This window comes from Symphodus melops, assembly GCF_947650265.1.
Source record: "Symphodus melops genome assembly, chromosome: 6".
NCBI classification, from domain to species: domain Eukaryota; kingdom Metazoa; phylum Chordata; class Actinopteri; order Labriformes; family Labridae; genus Symphodus; species Symphodus melops.
In genome coordinates this window covers 10,786,671-10,812,114 of record NC_136696.1, presented here as the reverse complement: position 1 = coordinate 10,812,114, position 25,444 = coordinate 10,786,671, and the positions used below count along the sequence as shown (strand labels likewise).

At 39.3% G+C, this 25,444-nt stretch overlaps 1 protein-coding gene across 1 annotated transcript in view; it reads right to left on the bottom strand.

Annotated features, from left to right (window-relative positions):
- The window catches only part of carmil2 (capping protein regulator and myosin 1 linker 2), a 40,829-nt gene that overhangs the window by 11,008 nt on the left and 4,377 nt on the right, over positions 1–25,444 (bottom strand). The window contains exons 8-32 of the mRNA XM_079346277.1: positions 25,012–25,085; positions 24,452–24,527; positions 23,323–23,411; positions 22,665–22,759; positions 22,301–22,387; positions 22,093–22,202; positions 20,811–20,888; positions 20,281–20,357; positions 19,635–19,739; positions 18,741–18,810; positions 18,565–18,646; positions 17,031–17,127; positions 15,664–15,718; positions 14,823–14,995; positions 14,249–14,317; positions 12,994–13,087; positions 12,686–12,772; positions 12,192–12,317; positions 11,769–11,885; positions 10,839–11,014; positions 9,965–10,052; positions 9,656–9,745; positions 9,523–9,574; positions 7,165–7,661; positions 284–387 (exon numbers count right to left, since the gene is read on the bottom strand). Coding sequence (XP_079202403.1) covers positions 284–387; positions 7,165–7,661; positions 9,523–9,574; positions 9,656–9,745; positions 9,965–10,052; positions 10,839–11,014; positions 11,769–11,885; positions 12,192–12,317; positions 12,686–12,772; positions 12,994–13,087; positions 14,249–14,317; positions 14,823–14,995; positions 15,664–15,718; positions 17,031–17,127; positions 18,565–18,646; positions 18,741–18,810; positions 19,635–19,739; positions 20,281–20,357; positions 20,811–20,888; positions 22,093–22,202; positions 22,301–22,387; positions 22,665–22,759; positions 23,323–23,411; positions 24,452–24,527; positions 25,012–25,085 — 2,768 coding nt within the window. The remainder of the gene's footprint in view (positions 1–283; positions 388–7,164; positions 7,662–9,522; positions 9,575–9,655; positions 9,746–9,964; positions 10,053–10,838; positions 11,015–11,768; positions 11,886–12,191; positions 12,318–12,685; positions 12,773–12,993; positions 13,088–14,248; positions 14,318–14,822; positions 14,996–15,663; positions 15,719–17,030; positions 17,128–18,564; positions 18,647–18,740; positions 18,811–19,634; positions 19,740–20,280; positions 20,358–20,810; positions 20,889–22,092; positions 22,203–22,300; positions 22,388–22,664; positions 22,760–23,322; positions 23,412–24,451; positions 24,528–25,011; positions 25,086–25,444) is intronic.

Sequence of the window (25,444 nt, the reverse complement as noted above, 5' to 3'; positions counted from 1 at the left end):
ACAAGGTGTATCTGGGTTCATATACAGTAGGAGTCACAAATGATGGGATAAATCAGTTCACATGACTAAATCTCACAGGCCAACATGTTATCGTGCTCCTCTATTTGATCTGTTGTACAGTATTTTTCTTTATGCTCCATTTTCTTGTTTTGTGTCTTCCTCTTTTTAAGAGGGATTCCGAGTAAACTTCTCCCCTAATGTGTACTTTATGCGTGTGCGTGTGTACATGTGCATGTGTGTGTGTGTGTGTGTGTGTGTACATGCATGCGTTAATGCAACTCACAGTGCATAGTCAGGGATGATTTTCTTGGTGAAGAACTCTTCTACTCCTTCGTCCACACGGCCCATAACCTCAGTCGCCTCATTTTCTACCTTTGAAACCGGCTCCTGAAACAGAAAACACAATGCGACCTTTAATGTGAACATCTTGTATTGATGCAAATTTAAGTGTGTTGTTTTGAAGTTAAACACAAAAGTGTGAGAGTGAATGTTTGATTGACAACATGACAAAATGATCCCTACAGTGATTGTATTTTTGTAAAAGAGAAAGATTAAGTAAATAAACACTGTTTATACAGTTGTAGACCACCAAATATCTCGTCCTGAAAGGTAACTGTGTAACGCCACAATCATACTCCAGACGTAGACGCCTTTTCTATTTTTTCACCTCATCATTTTTATACCCAGCTCCCATTTGGGTAAACAGCATGCAAAGTTGACTACACCTCAAGAAGTGTCCCTGCACAAGCAAAGAACTGCAGCGAAGACCAATATGTAACATTTCCACCTTCAAACAGAAGCCGATATAATAGACCAATAACTTTCAACAGGGCCTCCAAAACATTTCCACAGAGCACCCCAGAGGCTGAGAGATGTAAGAGGAAAGAGACAGATGAAGCTAAGAGCGGAAGAAGACAAGGTGGACAGGTAAGAAGCTGGGTCAGAGTCAATATTGGACAGGCTGTTACACGAGCTTTGTGAGTAGTTCTGGAGAATTTCAGGAGGACAGCCGCTGAAATCCTCCTGACATATTCTCAGGAGGCTTCATAAACCTGATTAAAGGCATACAGCGACTCTGACCTTTGACCCCATGATGTAATATGTTCATCCTTGACGTAATGTGGATGTTTGAGCTAAATTCGAAGACATACCCTTCAGGCATTCCTTTAAAATCGCATTCACATATATGGGTCAGACAGAATTGAAGCGTAATGGTGATGAACACTTTAGTCACAGTCGGTGATTAAACCCAAGTGCATCCGGAAGGGAATTTACGGAACTGTCTTTAATTTAATGTGAACATCCCTACAGGACACAGATCGTAATAAAACACATGGCGTTCAGCACACAACTTTGTCTGATAAACGTCTCACAGTTTATAGATTAGGGGCAACATTTTATGAAAGTGTTCAGGTTAGAAAGGTTAGAAAACATCCCAAAACTTTGTTGCTTTTCAGGAGATTAAAGCGAAATCTGTTCTGGTCCAAAGGTGCAAAAGACAAAATCTGTCATTCAAACTTAAAGCTAATTTTTCTATTTGAGAAATTAAAGCAAACACGATTTTAAGAAACTAGACTAGTACAGTAACTCTTTGTCAACATTTTTGAATGTCTTCAAACAAAAATCTTCAAACAACTATTAACGTGGAACACTGAATGAAATGAAGATCTCTCACAAAGCAACTTCTTTTGAGTTATTAAGATTAAAGCATGGTGGCGAGTTCGGAATGATGCTCAAGCTGCTGTGAACTGAGCAATAAGGAGCTCCTGTTTAGGACAGTTGTCATGTGTAAGCATTATTTTAACTGGGTCAAGCATCGTCTGCAGAAACTCGCATCAGCCTACTGGAGCTGCTGTTACAAGTCCTGCTTACCCTTGACATAATGTCCTTTTACACTCTTTCGTCTGTTTGTATAGGTAGCAACACAGAGAAACGTGATGTTACGTAGTAATGTCATGTTAGTGCAATAGTAGCAGTTCAGGAAAACGGTCATAAGTCCATTATTATCCCTTAACTGCACCGAAAAACTGTAGTACAGACAACTCATTCAAGATATTCTGGCAAACTTCTCAATTTATATAATAATACTTTTCAAAGATTTTTACATTAACAAGGGAAAATGTGATGTTTGGTTACATGTGTACTAAGTGCCTTTTGTTGTTTTGTTAGCAATGACAATAAAGATCTATTCTATTCAATTTAATAATAACACAATTTACAAAAGGTCGATCATTCATCTGTGAACAACCTTCAGTCTTCACAGATCAGATTGCTGCTAAATATGAGCAATGGAGAGTACAAAACCGTTTGTGACAACCTCTGAGTCTTTATTTTGGGATAAAAAACAATGAACTCTACAAAGCAGTGTTGGAGCTAAGTAAAGAGTACTAAACTAATATAATCTCATTTTAAATAACTGTTTTTAGCCTCTGAATTTTGATGATTTACGGTTCTTCATCTTGAAGCAAGAGTAATCTGGAAGTCTTTCACTTTGGGCTGTAATGTGCGCTAAACTAACCATCCTGGATAGTGTTAGTTTTGCTTTTAAAAATAAGACTGTCACAACAAACATGGAAAAAAACTAATAAATATCAAACATCTTCATTAACCCTTATTGTTCCCCCTGGTGGTAAATATATCTTCTCCAGACATTGATACAGCTGCTTGACCAATTATTGAATCGTATTCTACAGTACTACTCTCTACTGCAGTATGAGTAGATGAACATTTTAAAGACAACCTGTCGGTTGTAATTACACGGTTTGCCACATTGTCAAACTGACTCCAGCACACTTTCTAATGGCTTGGTTCAAATGTGAAATTGTGCTTTAAAACATTTAGTTTGTGGAACACTTTCTCATCAAGACATCCCTAGTTACCATGGTTACTATAGGGCGTGTCCACCTAGTCAACCTTTTCTGAACTCGCACTAGGGAGCGTTGGATGACGTGTTTGTGTGCTGAGAAGAACAGCACCGTCCAGTCTCAATGACAACAGTCTGGGGACAACAGCTGACGTATGATCAAGACTGATTCGTTGCAGGGAGCAATGAGGATAAGGGTACAAGATCCGATCTGTAGGTGGCATCCAACAGATTTTCGACTCAAAGTGTTTGGAGCAGGCGCACAAAAAGAAAGACTCAAGCCGCCTACTACTGCAAACGCTCAAAAATGTCTTTAATTTTTTTGACTAACAATAACCAAATCACTCATATTTACAAAAAAACTATCTTTTTCTTTCCCAAGGTGAAAAGACAAAAACGGACTAAAATTAAGGATCCAGAATTCCTCCCTGTGAATGCAGTGTTTGTCTCCATCTCAGACTGTTCCATCTATTATCCAGTGAAAATACTGTGCCTCTCTTTCATTCTCTGCCACCTCCTTTATAGCCACCTGTCTCTGTGTGCTACATGCCAGCATAGCTCACAAGAGTTGGCATACACACTCTCTCTCTCTCGCTCACAAGCAAACACACTCACACATTAGTCATACACTTGTTACTAAGGGGCAGCAGATCAGTCTGTACCTAATGAACATGTGGATGTGGACAGTCGTACATACGGCAGGCTGATACAAAACAACATCCACAGACTTTGTGACAATCAGTGAGTGTCAAAGTTGATTTTTCACAGTTTTAAATGTTTAAAAGCAGCAGATATTGTTACAGTTATGTTGACTCTGGATTAAGCTATCCTTTGCTAAGACAGCAAGCATGCAACACTCAGTTCCCCCCATGGGAGTACAGGCCAAAGAGCAAAAAGGCAGCAGCACACTGCACACACTGCCAGCCTGACTGGGCAGAGTGGAAGAGAAGCTTTAGCAGGCAGCAGATGGGTGGGAGATGTAGTTTTTGCAGGATGTAGAGGAATGATTTTTCATTATAACAGACTTTCTTCTGATTAAAAAAAATATCCTGTATTTCAGCTTGTCCAAAGTGCTGCAGCCTACAGTATGTATGGATAAGAACTAGAATAAAATTCAAAAATCCTTCTCACCTTAAAAGCTCTTCATAGTTCAGCTCCATCCAGAGAGCTCATAGTGCACTATCAACCCCCGAGAAAAATGAGCTTTCAGTATGTGGGTCTGCTTTCAGACACTAAAATGAGTGGCAGAGCCTTCATCAGGTCCATCTCATGTGAAGTTGTTTCCAAGCTTTGGTCTGGGAGGCAGACACCCTCTCTACTCAGATTTTAAACTGTCCTTTTTGATTAAGCTAATAATTAGGTTGGTTCAGGCTGCTATCGGCTTGACTAGGGACTTGATATAGTTATTACACCGCGCTCCAGACTCCTATCTCAATCTGTATGCAATTATTTACCATGTTTGGGACCTTAACATCTGTCATATTATTATTCCATTAGTCTAAAAGTTGTAAAAGTAGTCGGTGGCAGTAAGTGGTTTATCTGTTGTTCTTTGTGTTGCTGCATGTACTGCTGCTGACCCGTATTGAATGGTTACTCAGCAAACACATAGGTTCCAATGATCCCATTGAAGGTAAGAACTGATACATCTGTCATAACCACCAGGACAGAGAGGCCGTGTTCTGTCCTTCTTCATGTGGCTTATGACGATTTAAACAGTTAGTGGTAACAAACTAGTCCAACACATACCATCGCTGAGTCTTGTACTCCTGAGAGTCACCGGATTTCTGTTCTTAATTCATTTCCTTTTGGCGCCTGTGTTTTTACTTATAGGTCCATTGTACACATTGGAGTGTGAAGGTTTTCTCCTGCACTGCCAGATCCTAACATGTTGCCTCGTGTTTGGACCATCTGTCCCCTTCCCTGTCTCTTTCCTTATTATGATTGCCGTACGCCTGCCTGTTAAAGAGATTGTTCACACTTGTACCAATGTCACTCTTCTATAATGAGGGATCACATTAAATAGGTTTTATTGTGATCCCTGTGACTGGAGACTGGAAGGGTGAATTGCAGAGAAAGTTTAAACCCGAACGAAGAAACTTCAAGGCTATTTGGCTAATATTATCATCAACAACATGGGAACATGAATCCTTCTTAAATCAAACCAGCTGATAAATAGAATTAATAATTCAAAAAACCAAAACTTGAATTCTACAAGGTTAGTATAAAGATCTTTCTTATAAATCGTGCAAATGTGATTATGCTAGAATGAATTAAACCTTGATGAACATATTACTTCAACAATATTTCATGAAACAAAGAACTAGCTAAAACCAAAGAAAAGCCAATTTAAGGTGTCACCCATCAATAATCAAACTGCCTCCATATGGTCAGGTAGAGGACCACTCTGGGAAAAGGAACTGGTCTTGTCAGGGCCGGCACCCTGCTCTGGATGTGGCTCTAAAGACAATAGATCACCTGATGAATTTGAATGCAGTATTATATAAGAATTGAGAAACATATATATCTTGTTTTCGTGGCTGTATTCTGTGGCAGCTGTACTTCCCTATAATCATGTACACGTTGGGATGGACCTGTGATCATTGCATCTGTGTCTCATTATCTTTTAGTATGTGCCCTGGGATATGATCCCGGTGAACTGTGAATGTTTGTGTTTGAGTGTGTGTGTGTGTGTGTTTGTGTAAGTGTGTATGTGTGTGTTTGTGTGTGAGTGTGTGTGTTTGTGTGAGTGTGTATGTATGTGTGTGTGTGTGTGTGTGTGTGTGTGTGTGTTTGTGTGAGTGTGTGTTTTGTGTGACTGTGTTTGTGTGTGTGTGTTTGTGTTTGTGCGTGGGGCGGAGCTTGATGTTCGTATGTTTTGCTTCTTATGTGCCTGTAAAATTGTTCTCCCTGTTTTGTCATTTGTGCCACTGTTTCACTTGATACATTATTTTAAGAATTTATCTTTTGTTGTTGTTTGTTAATATGTTGCGAAAAAAATTGATGTTCCAAATACTAATAAATGTTTTTATATATTATTACAGTTAAGTGTCATTACATAATATACTAATAGCTAAATTAACAGTAAAGTACGTCTGGTCATTGCTGAACACATGATTAAAATAAACCGTAGGATTGACAAACCTATTCCATACTGTTCAACATGTCATAAATATGACAACCTTTAAGTGACACCTGCAAACAGCAAATGTGTCACAAGCAAAAAGAGAAGTCACACAATTTAAACCTACAGTATACAAGGTCAGTACTTATGATGAGAAATCCTCTGTTTTCATTAACACACTGACAGCATGGAGAAAGAGACCCCCATTAATGGGAAACATGAATAATTGAGTTAGTGAAAGTATTCCCAGGAGAGAGAGAGAGAGAGAGAAATCAGCACTGGGAAAAACCCAGGGAACACCACTCCCAATATGCATGTGCCTATTCTCTCTCTCTCTCTCTCTCTCTCTCTCTCTCTCTCTCTCTCTCTCTCTCTCTCTCTCTCTCTCACACACACACACACACACACACACACACACACACACACACACACACACACACACACACACACACACACACACACACACACACACACACACACACACACACACACACACACACACACACACCCTGAGCACGACTTCATGTAGAAATAGAATGCAAAGATAAAGATGGCTACCATTAGTACTACAGCATTACATTACAGATAGATAGATAGATAGATAGATAGATAGATAGATAGATAGATAGATAGATAGATAGATAGATAGATAGATAGATAGATAGATAGATAGATAGATAGATAGATAGATAGATAGATAGATAGATAGATAGATAGATAGATAGATAGATAGATAGATAGATAGATAGATAGATAGATAGATAGATAGATAGATAGATAGGTCGATCGATTTTGATATATTCATGCCCTCTTCCTCTCTTCACTCTACCTTCTTTTTTCTTTTATTGTATTATTTTATACTCTCCTTTCCCTCGTTCTTTCCTCTGGGATCTCTTCGTAGTCATGCAATTAGCTTCCTGCTTCATCTCTCTCCTCGCTATATATCCATCTGTCCTTCCCTTTGGTCTCTCATCTTTCTGTCCCTGCATCCTGTTTGTACCTTTCACAGTGTCACTGAGAAAGATGTTGTTATAAAGCCCATTTTGTATGCAAATGAGTGTGGTATGCAAAAATGCAAATTGAACTCATTTTTGCATGACCACAAATGTATGTTTGTGTGTTTGTGTGTGTCTATGTGTGTATGGCCATTGGTGGTTGGTGTTCATGTATGTGTTCTTACCTGAGGCCTGAAGGAGGGGGGCTGTGTGTGTGTGCGTCGTGGCCGCGGTCGGGAGGCGGTGTAGTGCCTTAGAGTCTGGCCCTGGGTGGGTAGAGGCTCCATGGGAGAAGCAGGGGATCCAGAGCCGGGAAGAGGGCCTGGGCAAGAAGCCTCTCTTCTGGATAAGCCTCCGTGGCCGACAGCCTCCTCCTCTGGAGCTCGAGCGGAGATGGAGTAAAAGAGGGGAAGACCGCGAGAGGGAATCAACGATGCTCCTCTCGCTCCTGATATTCCTGCTGCAGCATCCACTGCCGCCACCTCCCCCTCCCCCCGCCTCCTCCCCCTCCATCCTGAGGGGGATGGGGGCGGGGAAGTGGAAGGGGAGGGTCTTGAGTCTGTGACTGACAGGGTGGTTGCTGTGGGTAACCCAGGGAGGCCACCCCTTCCTCCTGCTCCTCCTTCCTCCCGCTCTCCTGCTCTGTCCCTCATTTGCTGCTCCCAGTCTGCATCCACGAGACCTGAGAGTGAATAACATGACCGATGAGAGGGGAGGCACAAGGAGGGAGGATGAAAGAAGGAAAGGACAGAGGAGGGATGGGAAAGATTGGGAATCAAACCCCTGCAGAGAGCATCATTTGTCATGGCGTGTACTGTACTCTAGGTATATACTGTATATGTAGGGCATTGAGACCTGTACAGTAAAGGGAAGACATAGTGGGATGGGAGAAGGGAGTTAAGTAGAGAGACATAAAGAGGGAGAATAAAGGAGGACAGAGCTTATAAGTGAAAAACAATGAGTTAAGCAGAGAAATGCAGAGAAGAGGCAGAGCAGCAGATGGATGCTGCAGTTGCACTGTGCTGCACACTTTTCAGCCTGCCACATGAAGTGAACTCAGTCATACACAAAAGGTAGAATCTGAAAGGGTTAAACCTTTTTAATTATTTAACGTACAACTGATGGTATATTTTGAGAGATTAATACATTTTAGTGTTTATAAAGACGTTTCATAAAACTCTGACCCAATTCTTTTTTCTTTTTTTTTTTGACCTACATCTGCCAAACACAAGCAAACAAGAACACACAATCATTATTGTATTTCGTATGTCGTTCTACCATGCCTTCCTTCATAGATAAATATATCAAACAAAGGGAGAGGGGGTTGGGTGTTTCAGCTGGGCCACCCCCAAATCCCCCCCTGTGTTTCCCCCCTCTTCCCTCATCCTCCCCCCTCATCTTCTCCCCATCTCCTCCATGGTGGAAGTCACTGGTGTGAAAGTAAACGGGCCATGCTCCAATTAGCCAAACAGAGCTGTCTGCCATAGAGTGGTTCATAATGGCACAGCACACATGCAGAGCACAAAGGAACGAGACAAAATAGATGCCAGCAGGTTAGGACCTATGTCTGTGCTCAGACATGTCGTCGCAGAACAGATCTGAGTATAAGTCAATGATGAAATCATGAATAATGTTTCATACACAAGCTACTTTTGAAGAAAGAAAAAAGAAACACAGCTATTGTGATACTTGATATCTTTTGAATAACCTTAATTTTGCTAAATGAGTTATTCCCTTCTCATTTTCATGATATTTTTTCACTGAATCCTTCAATTTGCATTGAATGTGTCCATATGTATGGAGAAAAATAATAAGCTCCTATCTCAAATGACAGATAAGAGCTCTTGAATTGTCTTCATAATATTTATGAAGAAAGTATATGTCAAACTGTTTAAGCAATAATATTCTATATTTTTATTGTTAATGTATATATTAAGCATTGCCTTATCTCACATGAAACAGTTCAATAGTCCTTTCCAAAAGAAGGTTTTGAAATCTTCAGGCCCAGCTGTGTAAGTAGCTAAAGTCCATTATGGTATTTCTCCATCTTCAGTAGATATAATGTAACTAAAAGAATGTGTAACTTAATGCAGAATATACAGTAACAGCTGTCAGAAAATAGGGGAGTCACTCTACAATAAATGAGCTACTTGAATCAAAACAGAACTATAAGGAGACAACAGATAATGATTGTCAAATCAAAACCAATAGCAATGTTTAAGTAACAGTGTAGCCCATTAGGGTTTCCAAAAACAATGCTACCGGTATGTCATTATGCCTTAATAATTCTTCCAGCGCAGCCTGCCAGTGTTAAATTGTTATAACACTAAAGATTCACATCAGCTACTGACACGTGCATGGGAAGTTATTTTCCAAAGTCGGGGAACAGGGCAAGTATTAATCAATACGTTTCATCAGATAGCTCTTTCAAGGAAAACAAAGGTACGTATAAAAATGATCAGATCTGAAGTGGAGTGAGGTTAGATTCAGAAAGAGGGAGAGAGAAATGATTGCATATCATCGTTATATTGATTGTGTCTTACTCTTAATTGAAGAGGCAGGCCGCAGGTTGTTTCTCCAAATTGCTGGACTGTACTGATGGTGAACAAAATGTGAATCAAGGAGTCAATAACGAAAAACACTGATGCATAAACTAGATGAGTGTGAGTCTCTTACATCATCAGTCGGGAAATCACTTTCAACCAGTCGCAGCTCTGGGATGTTGAAATTCTGAGTACTACATGAGTTTTCTTTTATGAAGCAATCCTAAACGGCAAATAAAGAGAACTATTTTGTGAGCACAGCATACTCTATATTTATATTTATGTATATATATATATATATATATATATATATATACATACACACATACATACATATATACACACAGTGTGTGTGTGTGTGTGTGTGTGTATATATATATATATATATATATACATACAGTGCAACAAAATGTTGTCTATTTTCCAGTTACCACACATTTACCATTTTTTCCTGTGTTGTTGTCAGATCCTGCAGAACCTGTTCAATGATGCTTTCAGCCAGAGAGACACTCAGAGTCTTTTTCAGTTCACTGGATGAACAGAGAACACAGGAAATACAGCAGAGTGATTACAGCAAAGTGGAGAATGCTGGGAACAGTTTGAGAGGATCTATTCGTTTTCTAACATTGGATAATTGATAGAAATACGGTTCTAAGGCTTAAATTGTTCCACTCCAAGATATTATACAAAGGCAGATTTTCCGAATTATAAATCATCATAAGGAAGTAAGTTCAGTTTTCAAAGGGTCTGGGGTCTAATCAAGCAAAGGTGTTATGAAGTGAGGTGATGCATCTATAAGGTTTATATAGATGAAAAGACATAGTTATGGGCCAGAGAAGACCAACCAGCCATGTTATTCAGATTACAATGGTTAGTGTCATAGTGATCCTTAGTCATATTTCTGAGGGCAGAGACATAAACCTGGGGGTTGAGGGAGGAAGCAGCAGCATGTCTTCAGACAATATCACAGTCAGGAAAGACAGAAAGACTGCCTTTGTTTTGTTTTTATGTTTCAAAGGATCCTGCTAGTGTTACGTTGTGGTTTAAAGGGAAATTTTGCCTATTGTCTAAGTGTATAATTAATTCTTTAAGATGGTCAACAAAGGTTCCTAATCTGAAAGCCTGAATAAATGAGCTGTAAATTGATATACTATGCTGACAAGTATTTCATGGTTACCACTACATGTCCTGCTCACTCTCCTCTCATTCACAACCTTTTTATCAGACAGCTCAGACAGTGTCTAATGTGATTACACAGTGTAAATGAGGTTAATTAAACGGACTGAAAGGACACCGTCTGACATGAACGTCCCTACCTCAGTCTGGTGCTGATGATAGGCCCAGTGTGCTTCATCAGAGTGCTTCTCAGGAACGTTTGCGTTTGTCTGACTTTTTTGGACACACACTCTGACAGACTCTCGCACACACTCGACCGCTGGACAACCCTTGGACACACTGCCTCGGCACTCCTTGTCAGGCCTTGAGCCAAATCCTGCAACACAGAGCGGTGGACACATGCATTGTCCAATATTATACAATTCAAAATGGGAAAAAAGCAGCACTGAAATACCCCCTGTGATAGAGGAGAAGCAGCAAAATGTAACTTTACCACTTGAAAGGTCGATTTAAAAACAATCAACAAGGATGTCCTCAGGTCTACTAAAATATGTAACTTTTTTATTCAAAGTAACTTTTTGGACCTTAAAAAGTTGTGTCAAAGAGCAACATAGATAACAGCACTTTGTCTGTCTTAAGGCAGTGTAGTTGGACTCAAAGACCTTGAAGATGCCAAATCAAATTTCTCAATATTGTTGCTGTAAGTTGTAACTGGAAAGAACAAATTATATTACAAACATGTTTTGATAATTCTATATGAAATTCTTTAATTTAAATTATTCTGCATGTGTGGCACACCTTTTATCTCTAAACTACCTTGCATGACACCACACTAAAGGATGCAATTCTTTAGACTGGAGTTCAAGCCCTGAATGACACTAATAGTCAAGCTTCAGTTTGTTACGTCACTGAGCTAACTCACAATCAAATAAAACCAACTGAGCCAGTCTACACATATTGATCTATGTACCTATGTTCTTTTCTCAACTTAAACAAGAATGTCAAGTCCTGATTTTGATCCTGTGTTTGAGCCCAACGCCCTGGACTTCCTGATTACATTATGTAGTGATTCATCCCTGTGATTGGGCCCAGTATGCTTAGTCACAGAGTGGCTATAGTCAGCCGTGTACCTGTATGCTTCTATTGAACTCATTCGTCAGTGCTGTAGCAGCATCATTAAGGATGCAGTTCACCGTGTCTCCATCAGAGGTGCACATATTCCCAGCCTCATACAGAGAGGGGAGCAGCTGAACAAAGACAAAAAAACAAAAAACATTTGTTGCAAAAAATCAATATTTACATGTACATCCATCAAATGCAGCTCTGCCACATGTTGTACCCACCACAGAGGTCTTAATAGAGCCATATGTCCTTATTCGAGGTCTAATGGTTGTGACGTTGTACTGGACTTAAACATATTAAAATATATTTCTATCATTCTTTCCCTTTCACCACATTATTATTGGTAAACATAGTAATAATAATAATATATAGTTGTTGCCAATAATTACATAAATCATAGAGATGATCAAACCCATCGGAGCAGCTTGTACCTTCATGGCCTCCCTGGCGTTGTGCAGTACCTCGTATGCATTCAAGACGTCGGCCTGGACTTGATGAGTGTCGCAGTTTACATGTTGAATGCTGTCTTCCAACTGCCGACTCAAACCTTGGACCAACTCCAATTAAACACAAAGGAACAGACTGAGCTGAAGATACAGAACTAAACAATTAACATGGCAGTATAGTTTGGAAAGTGTAATGTGCAATGCTCCTCGCACTGGATCCTTATCGTCTCACTATCTTCTACTCTGTTAGGAAACAGTTTTCCCATAGAAGGAAACACTTTTCAAACTGTATCTGTGTCTTATCCATAGTTATTTTTTACTCTTCCCTAAATACATTTCTGTGGGTTAACCGAGTGCAGAATATTTAAAAGTTCAATCCAAATGAAATGTTCCACATTGATATGTTTAAGTCATTTTCCATACTTTCTTTATTATTATTGTAAAAAGACCTTCGAACACATCATACATGTTCTTCTTACCTTTTCAGAGTTTTGAGCTCTCAACATTTGCTGGAGTTCCACTCTTTCACATGGTCTCTGGTTATTTCTGTCTAAACACCTCTGAATCTGTCCACGCACACAAACACAGAATTACTAAACATTGAACTCTAACATTTGCACTGTCTCACTGAAACAGGAAGGCATGCTCAAAAAACAAAATGTGAGAAACGGCAGATGCTTATTTTGCACAGTCTGTCATTCAGCTTTTTGAACATTTTCCACACTGCAGTAAAATAAACTTTATCAATAGATGTTTTTGCACATTGATAAGTGCTAGAAGCTCTGACCTTGTGCAGGGCCTCACTTGTTCTGTCAGGGTCACTGCGGTAACTCTGTGTGATGTCAGCCAGCGGGAGACTCACCTGCTGCAGAGTGAAGTTTCTGTAAAACACAACAATGTACTCAACACACTTCACTTGACATTCAAATATCCCTGAGCCATATTTTAAGTCCAGGTCTATTAAGGAAATATTTGCATTCTAACAGTCTAAACTAAGCTAGTGGACATATAAAAACGTAAACCTACTAAATGTCAGGTTGTGACCATTTTCACTCCAAGCTGAGTTTAAGTTTAAATTAAAGCATAAACCACTGAGCCGCTTGATCAGACACTCAGTCTGTATCAATTTAAGACTGTGTTTTATTTAAAGATGTGGATAAAGGCTTCAAACCCAGATGTCCTGAAGATTTTTTTTATTTATTTTTTTTACATGTAACAAGGATTAAAAGCAAAATATGTAGTGAATTTGATCTCTGTAATATGACTCTTTCACAGTGGTTACTACATTGAGATTTTAATCCTTTGCACAGATTATTTTTTAGTAAACCTGGCCAACTTCTACCAGATGTGCACGCGGTCAGTCTCCGCTCTGTTCCAGAAAACGTTCCGTTTATTTTCAGAATAAAACAAGTGCATTTTGACGGTTCAGAAATTTATGCTTATCAGGTCTAAATACTGTAGAGTTTAATACCATATACAGTGCATTATTTCATGCTGTCGCGGATTAATCTTTAAGATACTGCAGGAATTCCTTTGTCTCTGAACCCCAGCTGTCCGGCTGTGCTCAACCGGTGAGTGTTGACGGTCGGGGGTGCCATGTACACATCTGGTGGAAGTTCGAGGTGAGAGTTGTTTGCAAATATTTATTGTACTGATTAGCTCTCATTGATGATTTTTTGAGGTGTTCAAGCGCTTAAATCAGCAAGTTGGCATCGCTCTCGCCAATCTTGTTTTCTCTTTTCATATGAGGCATTTGTTATATTAATGTTTTTGGTGTTTATATATTGACTTTTTGTATTGTTTTTTTTAATTTTATGTCATAGTGATGGCACAATATATATATATTTTCTTTTAATGGGTCTGAATAATCATATGATAATCAGGAAAATAAAGATTTATTCATTAATGTTAATAATAAGTGCAGCGAACGCTTAGCTAGCTTTTCAGGATTAATGAAACTTTGACTTTTTGTGGATTTAAGCAGACTTTGGTTTATGTGTAGATACAGAATGACTTTAGAGAGTAAATGTGTGTTAAATGACCTCTCCAAGGCGTCAGCCACATCCTGGAAGCCTCTGGCAGTCACGTTGTTTCTGTCCCATGCTAGACGTCTTGAAAGACAGAAACAGAGTTCACTTCATGTTTTGGGGGAAAAAGGCAACACTGTTGTTCAATTGATTAATTGATTTTAATTTATCTGTGAACCTGATAAACAGATGGAAAAATGAATGACATTATATGTCACAAACCAACAAGCATGTCCCAGCTTTGTTTTTCCCCTCAAGTGTCCCCTGGAAGATCAGATCAAACAGATTCTAAGGAAACTACATCTTATTCCTTAAGACTGGTTCTAGCTTCAATAGGCCACATGCCGTATCGATGAGCTCTCTGTTTAGTTGAGTCACATTTAAATTCATGTAAGGCTGCAGTTATACTGTAGATCATTTTAGTTATGAATTTAGTAACTGAATGTTATATTCATATAACGTAATGATGTCATTTAGTGATAAAAAAATATATAAGAAAAGGTTTTCATTATGTTCAGCTGTATTGACATGAAGTCCAACAGTTTCCATGACAACAGAAACAGCTGGGAACACAACACTGTGTATTCACCTCAGTCTGGTGTTACTCATCAGAGCTTTGGCCAACATTTTGGCTCCAGTGTCTCCAATGCTGTTTCCACTGATATCGACCTCAGCCAGAGCAGCATGGCCGCCCAGAGCGCTCAGCAGGATGTTTATCCCTGTCTTAAGCCTGGAGTCACACAGCGAGAGGGACTGCAGAGGCTACACACACACACACAAACGCACAAATATATAAGACATGTTAGCATTTTATACTGGTCATCATCATCTGGAAAAAGACATCCATTCAGAAGATTAAAGGGGACATATTATGAAAAATCCACTTTTACAGTGTTTTTGAACATTTATTTGGGTAACCTGAGTGTTTACTGACACAGAAAGTTTGAAACAAACCCTCCCAGTCCTTTGTTTGTGGTCTTACCACACAGAGAAAATTGTTTCAAATTTTTTATAAATCACAAATTGGATTCTGGTAAGAAAATACCTTCCCCCTTCCCTGATATCTCCAACCATGGACTCCACCCCCAGCCTAGAGTAAAACTTTGAAGCAGGTCTGCCATTTTTATTGTCTGAGGAGTGATGTCTACCGGGTCATTACATTTAAAGATACACACGCCAAAATGAAGCATCCTGAGAAAGCTGGTTTCTACAGGGTCACAAACCTCCTCTGGTGCTTGATTCATGTTAAATTTGGACCAAAGCACAGCACAGATGTTTCATTTAGAGCACAAAGAACTGTTTGAAAAGGTGAAAAGGGGGTATAATATGTCCCCTTTAAGTTTTATATAGCCTTTATGTGTTTCATTTATACAATTGTGCGCTCATATAAATATCTAACAGTAAACAACATGAAATGTATTGTCACTTACACACTCTTCATCCTGAATGAGCTGAGCTATACGATGAAGAACATCAGTGAGAGCTCTGGTGGACAGAAAGCGTGAGGAAAAAGGGAAAGAAGGATGGAAGGGAAGAGGACATACATGATACATAAAAGAAGGGTTTTAAACATAGACTCAGTTGATATGTTAAAGGACAGGTGTCTGTCTGGTTAAAAAGGCTAAAGGTAAGCAATTAAAACTTGGTAGCCAAATTTATATATTAAGGGTATATACAAAAAAGATACTGTATCAAACAGAAACCATAGGTGGGCACAGTAAGTGAGAACAAAGCAATACATTTGATATCAATTAATCTGTTAATATTTAACAGAAGTTAAAAGTAACGTTAACATTTACCACTCATATTAATAAGCGACAAAAACATCCTCTTTTTTTAATTTTATGTTTAATTTAAAGAGGCTATCATAACTTAGAAAACTCTCAATTATACATTTGCCGCTGTGTTGAATTTAAACAAATAACAATTTTTAATTTTATTTATCACCTCCCCTGACAAATAAGCGTATTTTTTATGATCACTGCTGACAAACAACTGCTGTTTTGTGTGAATCACTCAGGCTGCACATCCTTAGAAAGCTACGATTCTTGTGATTCTGACTGTGTAAACCATTTCAAAATCCAACAAACGCAGCAGCCACAATCGACGCATCTGTCAAACAAACAACTAACTGAATTGATTTCTGACCGTTGTTGGTCTACTGGAGGAGAGGCGACTCCTCCGGTCATTATATTTCAACAAAAGCAGTCCTGTTGTTCCAACAAGGGTCCTCAATGATCTGAAACTTTCCCTTCCCTTTTTTCTCCATACAAACTAATGAACTGAAGTTTTGAATAACACCAAATCTGACCAATCAGATCCTTTCATTTACTGTTCCTAGGCCACTATAGCTAATGAGAGCCTTAATAGAAACAGGACTTTATTTCTCTCCCCTCCATGGCTGCATTGGACAAGATGCAGATGTATCCGAAAAAGGGAAAACAACATAGTCTGTCGTCTCTTTGGAGATTCAGGAGCAAATAGGGTCATCTGACTTGAGTTGGTGAAGGTTAACTTAATTATCGAAGTGATGTTAGAAGAAATAAAATATAAAGGAAGTGAAATGTTCCAATAATCCTTTTTCAACTTAACATTTAGTTTAAACTTAATAAAACATTTAACTGTAATAATTTACAGCACATTGATGACAGACAAGGGCCCAGCACTGACATAAACTGTTATTCATGCTCAAGATGTACACACACCATACATAAACATAGACATACACATTACATGAGAGTTAATTAGAGTAAAGAGATCATGTGAAAGGAAGCATATACAGATGTGTCCCCCAGACCTGGACTTCATGGCAAAGTTTCTGCCCAGAGCAAGTTGTTGAAGACAGCGACATCTACCAACAGACAGAACCAGAGTCACCAAGTCATTCTCAAAACCTACAGGCAAAGAGGGAGAGAGAACAACACAGAGGATTTCAGTCATTCTGCCATCAATTCATCTGGTGCTATAAAAAAGTCCCTTCATGCACAGGTAGGATTTTCAATATTACAGCATGATTTCTCACTGTTCAGCTCAATGTCCAATTTCTCCCCACCTAATAAGTTTGGAGACACTAATTCAGTATCTGAAATCTACCACCTGTTCTCCTGTTCCTATCCCCACCAGACTCTTTAATACTGTCTCTCACTGCCTTATCAGTAACATAACCTCGATCCATTAATAGTCAATTAACTACATATTTCAATAACAATTTAAAATATCCTTTTTATTAGTAAAATACTGGAAACGTTTTTTACGTTCAACTGGACAAATATATTTTCAATCAACAATTTATAAGACAGGTAATAAATAAATCAATGACCTTATGATCAATAGTGACCATCAGAGGTCAACCATTTAAGTACTACTTGATCTCCAGCTGCCTTTGACACCGTGGCTCTTAAAAGCTTAATACAAACAGTCAGTTGGTCTGTCAGGCCCTGTTCTTGACTGGTTTAAATCCTATTTAAAAGATCAAATTGGACATCTCTCTAAGCAATTTTCAATCAGTACCAAAAATCATCAAGGATCTGTCCATCTTTATCTATACCTGCTTCTGCTCAGTGCAATCATCCAGACACATAACTATCTTATCATTAATTCCCTGACGATAAAACAGCTGACAATCTCTCTTTCATCTGGAGGTCATGGTCATATTAACTAACAAACTACATAAAATGCATAATCATTACCATTGAAAAAACATATAAAAACCTCTGCTCATTCATATTGTGTACAGATGCTTAGAAATATGTCCATGCATTTATCTCAACCAGTTGAGATTACTGTAACACTCTGTCTGCAGGATCATCCCAATAATCTGTAGGAAGACCAGCAGCCAGAGTCCTGACATGTACAAAATTTGAATGTACCACTCATGCCCTCAAAACACTCCACTGGCTCCCCAAACAATTCACTTTTAAAATATGATTTTTAGTCAATAAGTACTCAATTGTTCAGATCCTGAGTACATTTCTGAATTGCTCACAGATAACAACCCAACACGGCCCCTCGGATCATCAGGTGGGGGTGTTTTAGCCAAAAGTAGATCAAAATCTGGACAAGGAGCCTTTCAGTTACTCTTGAACCAGCTTCCTGTTGCTTTGTGGTGAGTGATTTTATTGATTTGATTTCTGTTTATTTTTAATAACTGACGAAGCAATCTGTTGTTGCATGTTATGCTTTTAACATCACTGTAAAGCACATTGAGATTATGTGTAATGAAATGTGCTTTGTAAATACGTTAGGCCGTTAACACTTATAGCAGTCCAGGCCAAAGGACCATTCCATGTGGGCATGTGTGTGCATGTTCTTGCACGTGTGGTTTAGCATACCGTTGTCAGAGATATCCAGACTTTTTATAACTGTGGCTTCCGAGATGTGCTCTTGTATGACCTGGGCCCCTGTTGAACGTAGCTACACACACAAAGACAATCGCACGTAAAAAAAACACTAAAGTTTACTCATACTACTCACAACATAAAAAAGTGTGTGTGTGAGCGTATTTTACTTCACAGCTACTGATGTCCAGCTCCAGCCCAATGAGACGAGTGTTGGTTGCCAGACCTTGCAGTAATAACCTAAAACAAAATGTTTTGATGATCAGTCTGTACATGTAAACAGCTTTGCTTTGACACTCTTTAATATATCAGTTTTGACGGTGCTGGCTGACAATAATCAACACTACCTGTTTTTTCTGCAAATCTGTCATGAAGAACATGTATCTAGAAAAATAGAGTAAACTGTGTGCAGCCAAACAAGCTGAGTAAGCAAACATTAGAGGTTTGCTGATCAATCAAATTAATTTAAAGAGAGCTTAGTCCCTCAGGTTTGGGGGAGTGCACAAAGGGAAAAAAGAAAATAAATTGATTGTTAGCTATCAATAAAAATCAACAAATTTAAATACATTAAACTTTGGGAAAATATACAAGAACAACTGGGATTGGCCCAAGCCTCCCAAAGCCTAATCAGGAAAACGAATGGATGGAAAATAAGCATTGTGGTTCTCTTGTTTGAACAATGATATAACTAAAACCTAGAAGTGAGTTATAAAATTGGGTCTGAATCTACAGACTTCAAAAACAGTTTGCAGGCATAAAAAAAATACAAGTCTACAGAAAATGTGCTAGATATGATCTCAAAGTTACATGTTTGAATACATTTTTCACTGGTCCTCCCCATTCTTAAAAGGACCTACAGAAACTCTCTCTTTTTTTTTTGTAAGACTACGCAGAACTTGAACCCTTTGTTGAAATGTTCATCATGTCATTCAAACATACACTTTGTCAGCAGAGAAACAAACCAGAGAAGGTATTCAGGTCAGATATTGAGAAAAAAGAAAAGATCGAATTTCAGAGTTTATAAAAAATCATCAAAAATGTATTGAGTGGACAGTTGACCGCACCTGAGAGCTTGTGGAGGTAGTTTGGTTGCAGACAGATTCACATATTTCAGCTCACAACTCTGACTGAAGAATTCTCGAATGCTCTTGGTCACCTCACGCACCTTTCTAAACACAAACGCACAACTGCATCATCAGTTGCGTTTTCTTTCGGAGGTATTTTATGAATTACACCAAACATCTGTGTACACTCAAGTATGGAAATGTGCTGCTCAGGTATCTTCTGTCTGCTTGTGGTGCTCTATGATCAATTAAACATAGAAACTAATGTCAGAAAATCCTTCAAATTACAAAAGATGAATTAGTATTTAAACTTAAATTAAAGAGCAAATGCCTCTGTGGTGTTTGTAGTCAGTTTTGCACAAGCAGATAATAACCATTTGACTAAATACAGACCAACTATAAAAACAATCAAATAATACAAAGGTTTGTAAGTGTGGAGTTTATACAGGATCAGTGTTTTTTCAGTGAATACAGATGTGTGAAAAGGGGTCTAAAAATAATAGACTACTGAAAAGCTCTCTATCACCTGAACAGGCTCAGTGATAAGATGTTCAAAGTTACATGTGTTAACAGTATGGTCTCATTATGTTGTATTACACTGGATATGGAGAATCAATGTGTCCATAAGTGCAGCCTGAGGACTGACCTGTGGCTGAAAGGATTCTTGGCCAGGTTCAGGTGCATCAGTTTGTAACAACATCCAGCAGACAGAGACACAAATAACTTCAGAAGAAAGATAGAATCAGTTATGTATAGAAAAACAAGCATTTACTACAAAAAGGTGTGATGTTTTGCTATAGATTAATCAATTTGGATACAATAGACTTTTTAACTATTTAGTCAACAAATAATTAAAGTTCTTAAAAAAAAGAAAGTTTTCCAAATTGCAGACAAAAACAAAACAAAAAGGATATCAGAGAGTTTCCATGGTAAAACTGATGTATGAAGATAAATTATTTTGCTTCATTCACCATCGTCGGATGTTAGTCTGTTGTCTGTTAAGATGTGTCAGTACTGTATAAAAGCTTGCTAGCTCAAATACTAATAGCAACCAAACCCAAAATGTTTCTTCTGGACGTTTCTTAAAATGACGTTATATAACACGTTGCTAAGCTCTGGAGTTCAGTTGTGATGGAAGCGATAAGATAACGTTTAAATAGAGTTTATCTGACTGACCGTGTCCAGGGGGCAGGAAGTGTCACTCAGGTCCAAATGACACACAGAGTTAGTACTGGACAGGAAATTGAAGAGGAACTGCAAACACACACACACACACACACACAAATGTATAATTCATAAACTTTCTGTTTATAAAAGCCAGTGACAGATCCACCTGGACTCTCAGCTCAGAGGTTTAACAATGTATGTAAGATGTTTGATATATATTTATAACAGCTTCAGTTTTGTTTTTTGATCTGAGAGGTTCAGAGGGGTTCGACTGTCCAGCTCTACATGAGCTCGACATGTCTCTGTCAAAGATGGGCCCAATCTCAATATCCACCCTCACACACTCTCTGACTTATATATAAGTCAGTGAGACCTTTGGGCTGTCTGACCGTAGAATTGTCAAGTACAAGACGGATCTGTCGTAGACTTTTTGAGCCTTTTATGCACCCTGTCTGTAAGAAGGCATATCTGCAAACTCTGCATGAGGGATTACCCATAGTTCATAGCATTGTGACCTGAAACATATCATACTCAGGAGAAGCAGGCAAAAATAGAAGTGTAAACAAACGCCATGAAACACAGGCTAAACAAGCAGGGAGGTGAAACAACTATCTATTCAAGGTAAACTAAAAAAGTATACTGGGAAACTATAGAGAAGAGCGAGAGAGAGTATAGTCCTGTTATATACAGTATGTATATAACAGGACTATATATGTATATATAAAATTAATACCTTTAATAAGAACCATGGCTTCGAATAAAGGCAAAAAAGTCAAATAATAATTCCTTTTGCCACATAACATTATATTGTCATGGTTACAGAGAAGTCACTTTCCGACTCGTATTAAAGCATTTCGAGCTCTTGCAGTCTTGTGCTCGGTATCACTTTCAAGTCCTTAAATGCTCAGAGGGTTTCGGGAGGAAATTGAGCTTCAGCCACAGACTCAGCGTGTACTTCTCGTGCAGCAGAGAAGACGCCTCTGAGACGGACCGTGGCCCCTCTAGTGCTAACATTGGTATTAACTATTCTGGCCTCTATCAGCGAAGGAGGGTGAGGTACATGCGTGCTGTACATTCATGGCTTTACATTAATAATCCGTGCAGAGTTACTGCACCATGTCGTTAAAACATGTTCAACAAGAATACCTTTTTATAATTAAGACTATGCTAGGGGAACATACTTTCTGAAACACAGCTCTGTTTATGAATGGCTCTGCACACTACAATGTGTGTATCATTGTGTGCATTCCTCTAAATAACATTATCCACACACACACAGAGCAGAGAGTACCATGGCATCTTCAGTGACCAGGCTGCCCGGGTTACCAGACAGATCCAGGTGAGTCAGAGTCGCTGAGAACAGCTGCGTAGACGATAACACCTGGCTTAGACATCCAACGCCTGGAGAGAGAACAGAGCAGGTACACATGGTGAGCTTAATGGAATAAGATATCTGTATGTAAAGGCGGCTCGAGCAGATATATGATGTCATATCTTACCTCTCGCAGTCCCTGACACTCGGGACAGAGAGAGGTACTTCAGTCCCTCAGGTAGATTCCCAAACTCCTGACTGACCGCTATTATGCCTAGAACAAACACACAAAATGTTTTATATATATATATATATATAACATGCCCGTGAGCAAGACAGGCTGCTCTCGCTGCTTCGTCACTGGTGTATGCATGCATGTGAATGGAATCAGTTACTTCTAATGGTCACTGTCCATGGTGACCTCTGCCCTGAGTGTGTGAATGGGTAAGTGTGACAGGAAGTGGAAAAAGTGCTTTCAGTAATCAGAAGACTAGAAAAATGCTACACAAGCTCAAGTCCATTTACCATGATGATGTATTTAAAAATGTCACCTTTGTCTTCGATTGGATTTCCTGAAAGGTTGATCGATTGCAGTTTAGAAGAGGTGTTCTCCCGTAGCGCAGCAGCTACTTTAACTGCAAAGTCCCTGTAGCAGAATCAAAGTGTACTTCTCAATCTCAGTCAGTCCTACATGCCAGACTTAATATCAGGCTCATAAATGACGTGCTGACATTATCAGATTTGATGTGAAAAATGGCATCTAATTCTCTGTCCTGCAGCTGGAACACACCCTGTGACTTTTGTTCCAATGTAAACATTCACATCCTCATAAAACAAACAAAAACAGACTGGTGCCCAAAAACATGACATTGGAGGGATTTATTGTTTTCTAAATTGATATTCATGTTTGTCAGAAGACGAGTCAGGTGAAGAGGATTGTTGTTGTTTTTTTTTAGCAGAACATACTGCTACATGTACAAGAGAGGATCAGAGTAGAGAGCAGAAAAAGAGCATCTCTTTCTATATCTCTATCGAAGTGTACAAAACAATGAACACACACAGATTTCAACAGGTGGGACAGTCAGTTGTTCAGTGTGGTTTGAAATGCACTTTTAAAAGTCTTATTGACGGAAGCACTTGTTAACTGTGCCTGCTTCCCTTTCTGTGTAAATGATCAATCCTTCTGACGCCAGTTCCCCACACACTCACGGTTTGAGTCCACAGGCCTCCAGTGACAGCTCCTCAAGACCAATAGATCTGGACAGCAGGAAAGTCAGCTGCTGCTGGACGTCTACTGACTGAAGCAGGACAGAGAGAGACACATGCAGTCTGAAACAATAATACTCGATAACGATAAAGTCGGATATTAAGCATTTTCATTTTTTTGGGTCAGTGTAATGTGTGGAAACTGTGAACCAAAGATAAACGTTGCAATACAACTGCTATAGATTCTTGATATACATGAATCCAAGGACCAGTCAGGGGTGAAATTTTAATCTTCCTTTGAATGTACCATGTCTCATTCAAGTTCAAATATCAATACCTCAGAGCCTAGCGAGGCAAACCTCAATGAATCCAACTTGCCCTGATGCTGGACTTGCAAGCTCTTCACAATCTAATGCATGTGCTGGGTACTTTCCTGGTTGAGAGGAGAGGTCACGTGTTCTATAAATCCTCATGAAACACATCTGGACGTAGGGTTAAACAATTTGCAATCTGATTTGATCTTATGATTTTTGAACAAGAGCTCAACTTCTTTTTGATTCTGTCTGTCTGAAACAGAGCTTGCCAAAAAAAAATCTAACAAGATGGATAGTAAAGTCTGCCACCAGCTGCTCCTCTTTCAGAAAGGACATTCATGTCAGAGAGACTTTGTTCATACTGAAACCCCCTCCTTCAGTCCTACTTCAGAAGCGTTTGTCTCACTAATTCATGGAGATGCATTTTCAAGGAAACTACTCGACTACAAACCAACAACAGAAAACAAACACAAACGATTCCCAGCATATGGTACAGGAGGGTACGTAAGCATTTACATGGGAAGCAGTATTTCCATCTATCACGGTCTAGGTTTGTTTCTTGTGTGCTAGGACAGGGAAGAGAGAAAATAATATTTCATATTTTACCAAAACATTGACATAGTTTTGGTTTGTCTGTCCTACCTTGTTCATGGACAATATATTTCTTTACACCTGCAGGTTGGTAAATTGGGGAATAACAGTGAAACCTTTTTTTTCTCCACATTGACTCATGCCTCGCATATAAATTTACTAATCTTCCCATCAGTCTGACTTAGAACTCACTAACTAACATAAATAAGATCGTATACGTGAGTTACCAGTTTGAGCTCCTTGCAGTAGATCTTAGTAAACCAATGGCTGAAAGACTGAGCTGCAACTGCTAATGCCAAGTCCCTGAGAGGAGAGGAGGGGAGAGGAGAGGAGAGGAGAGGAGAGGAGAGGAGAGGAGAGGAGAGGAGAGGAGAGGAGAGGAGGGGAGGGGAGAGGAGAGGAGAGGAGGGGAGAGGAGAGGAGAGGAGAGGAGGGGAGAGGAGGAGGAGAGGAGAGGAGAGGAGAGGAGAGGAGAGGAGGGGAGGGGAGGGGAGAGGAGAGGAGAGGAGAGGAGAGGAGAGGAGAGGAGAGGAGAGGAGAGGAGGGGAGGGGAGGGGAGAGGAGAGGAGAGGAGAGGAGAGGAGAGGAGAGGAGAGGAGAGGAGGGGAGAGGAGAGGAGAGGAGAGGAGAGGAGAGGAGAGGAGAGGAGAGGAGAGGAGGGGAGGAGGAGAGGAGAGGAGAGGAGAGGAGGGGAGGGGAGAGGAGAGGAGAGGAGAGGAGAGGAGGGGAGAAGAGGAATTAGAAATGAAACTAAAACTGGATGATAGAGCACTGTGCTGTATCTCACCTGCTGGCTAAGTGGCTGAAGTCCTGCAGCTTGAACTGCCTCAGGTGATTTGTGTAGTAGATATTGTCGACATCCTACCAAGATAGGAGAGCCAGCTTCAGTGTTTGCATTTGTTTGTTGTTAAGCATTTATGAAGTGTCAGTTTGAAGCTTTTGTTTTGAAAGATAGAAAGGAATTTTCAGTGGAAAGAAAGTTTTGATGTTAACTTAAGCCCAGCAAAAGAAATGTGCAATGGATTGAAAAGTTAATGAAAAAAGTTCAATGTTGGATGTGCATATTACTTTTGACTAAGTTACTGATCTGTGAGGGAGTTTTGTTTGTGTAAGTGGAATGTGCTGTGCTCTTTATTTCCATCACACTGGCTGTAAGAAGATGCAGCGGTTAATCAACTATGGTGCCCCAAATAAGGCATAATTAACACACTGATTCTGAC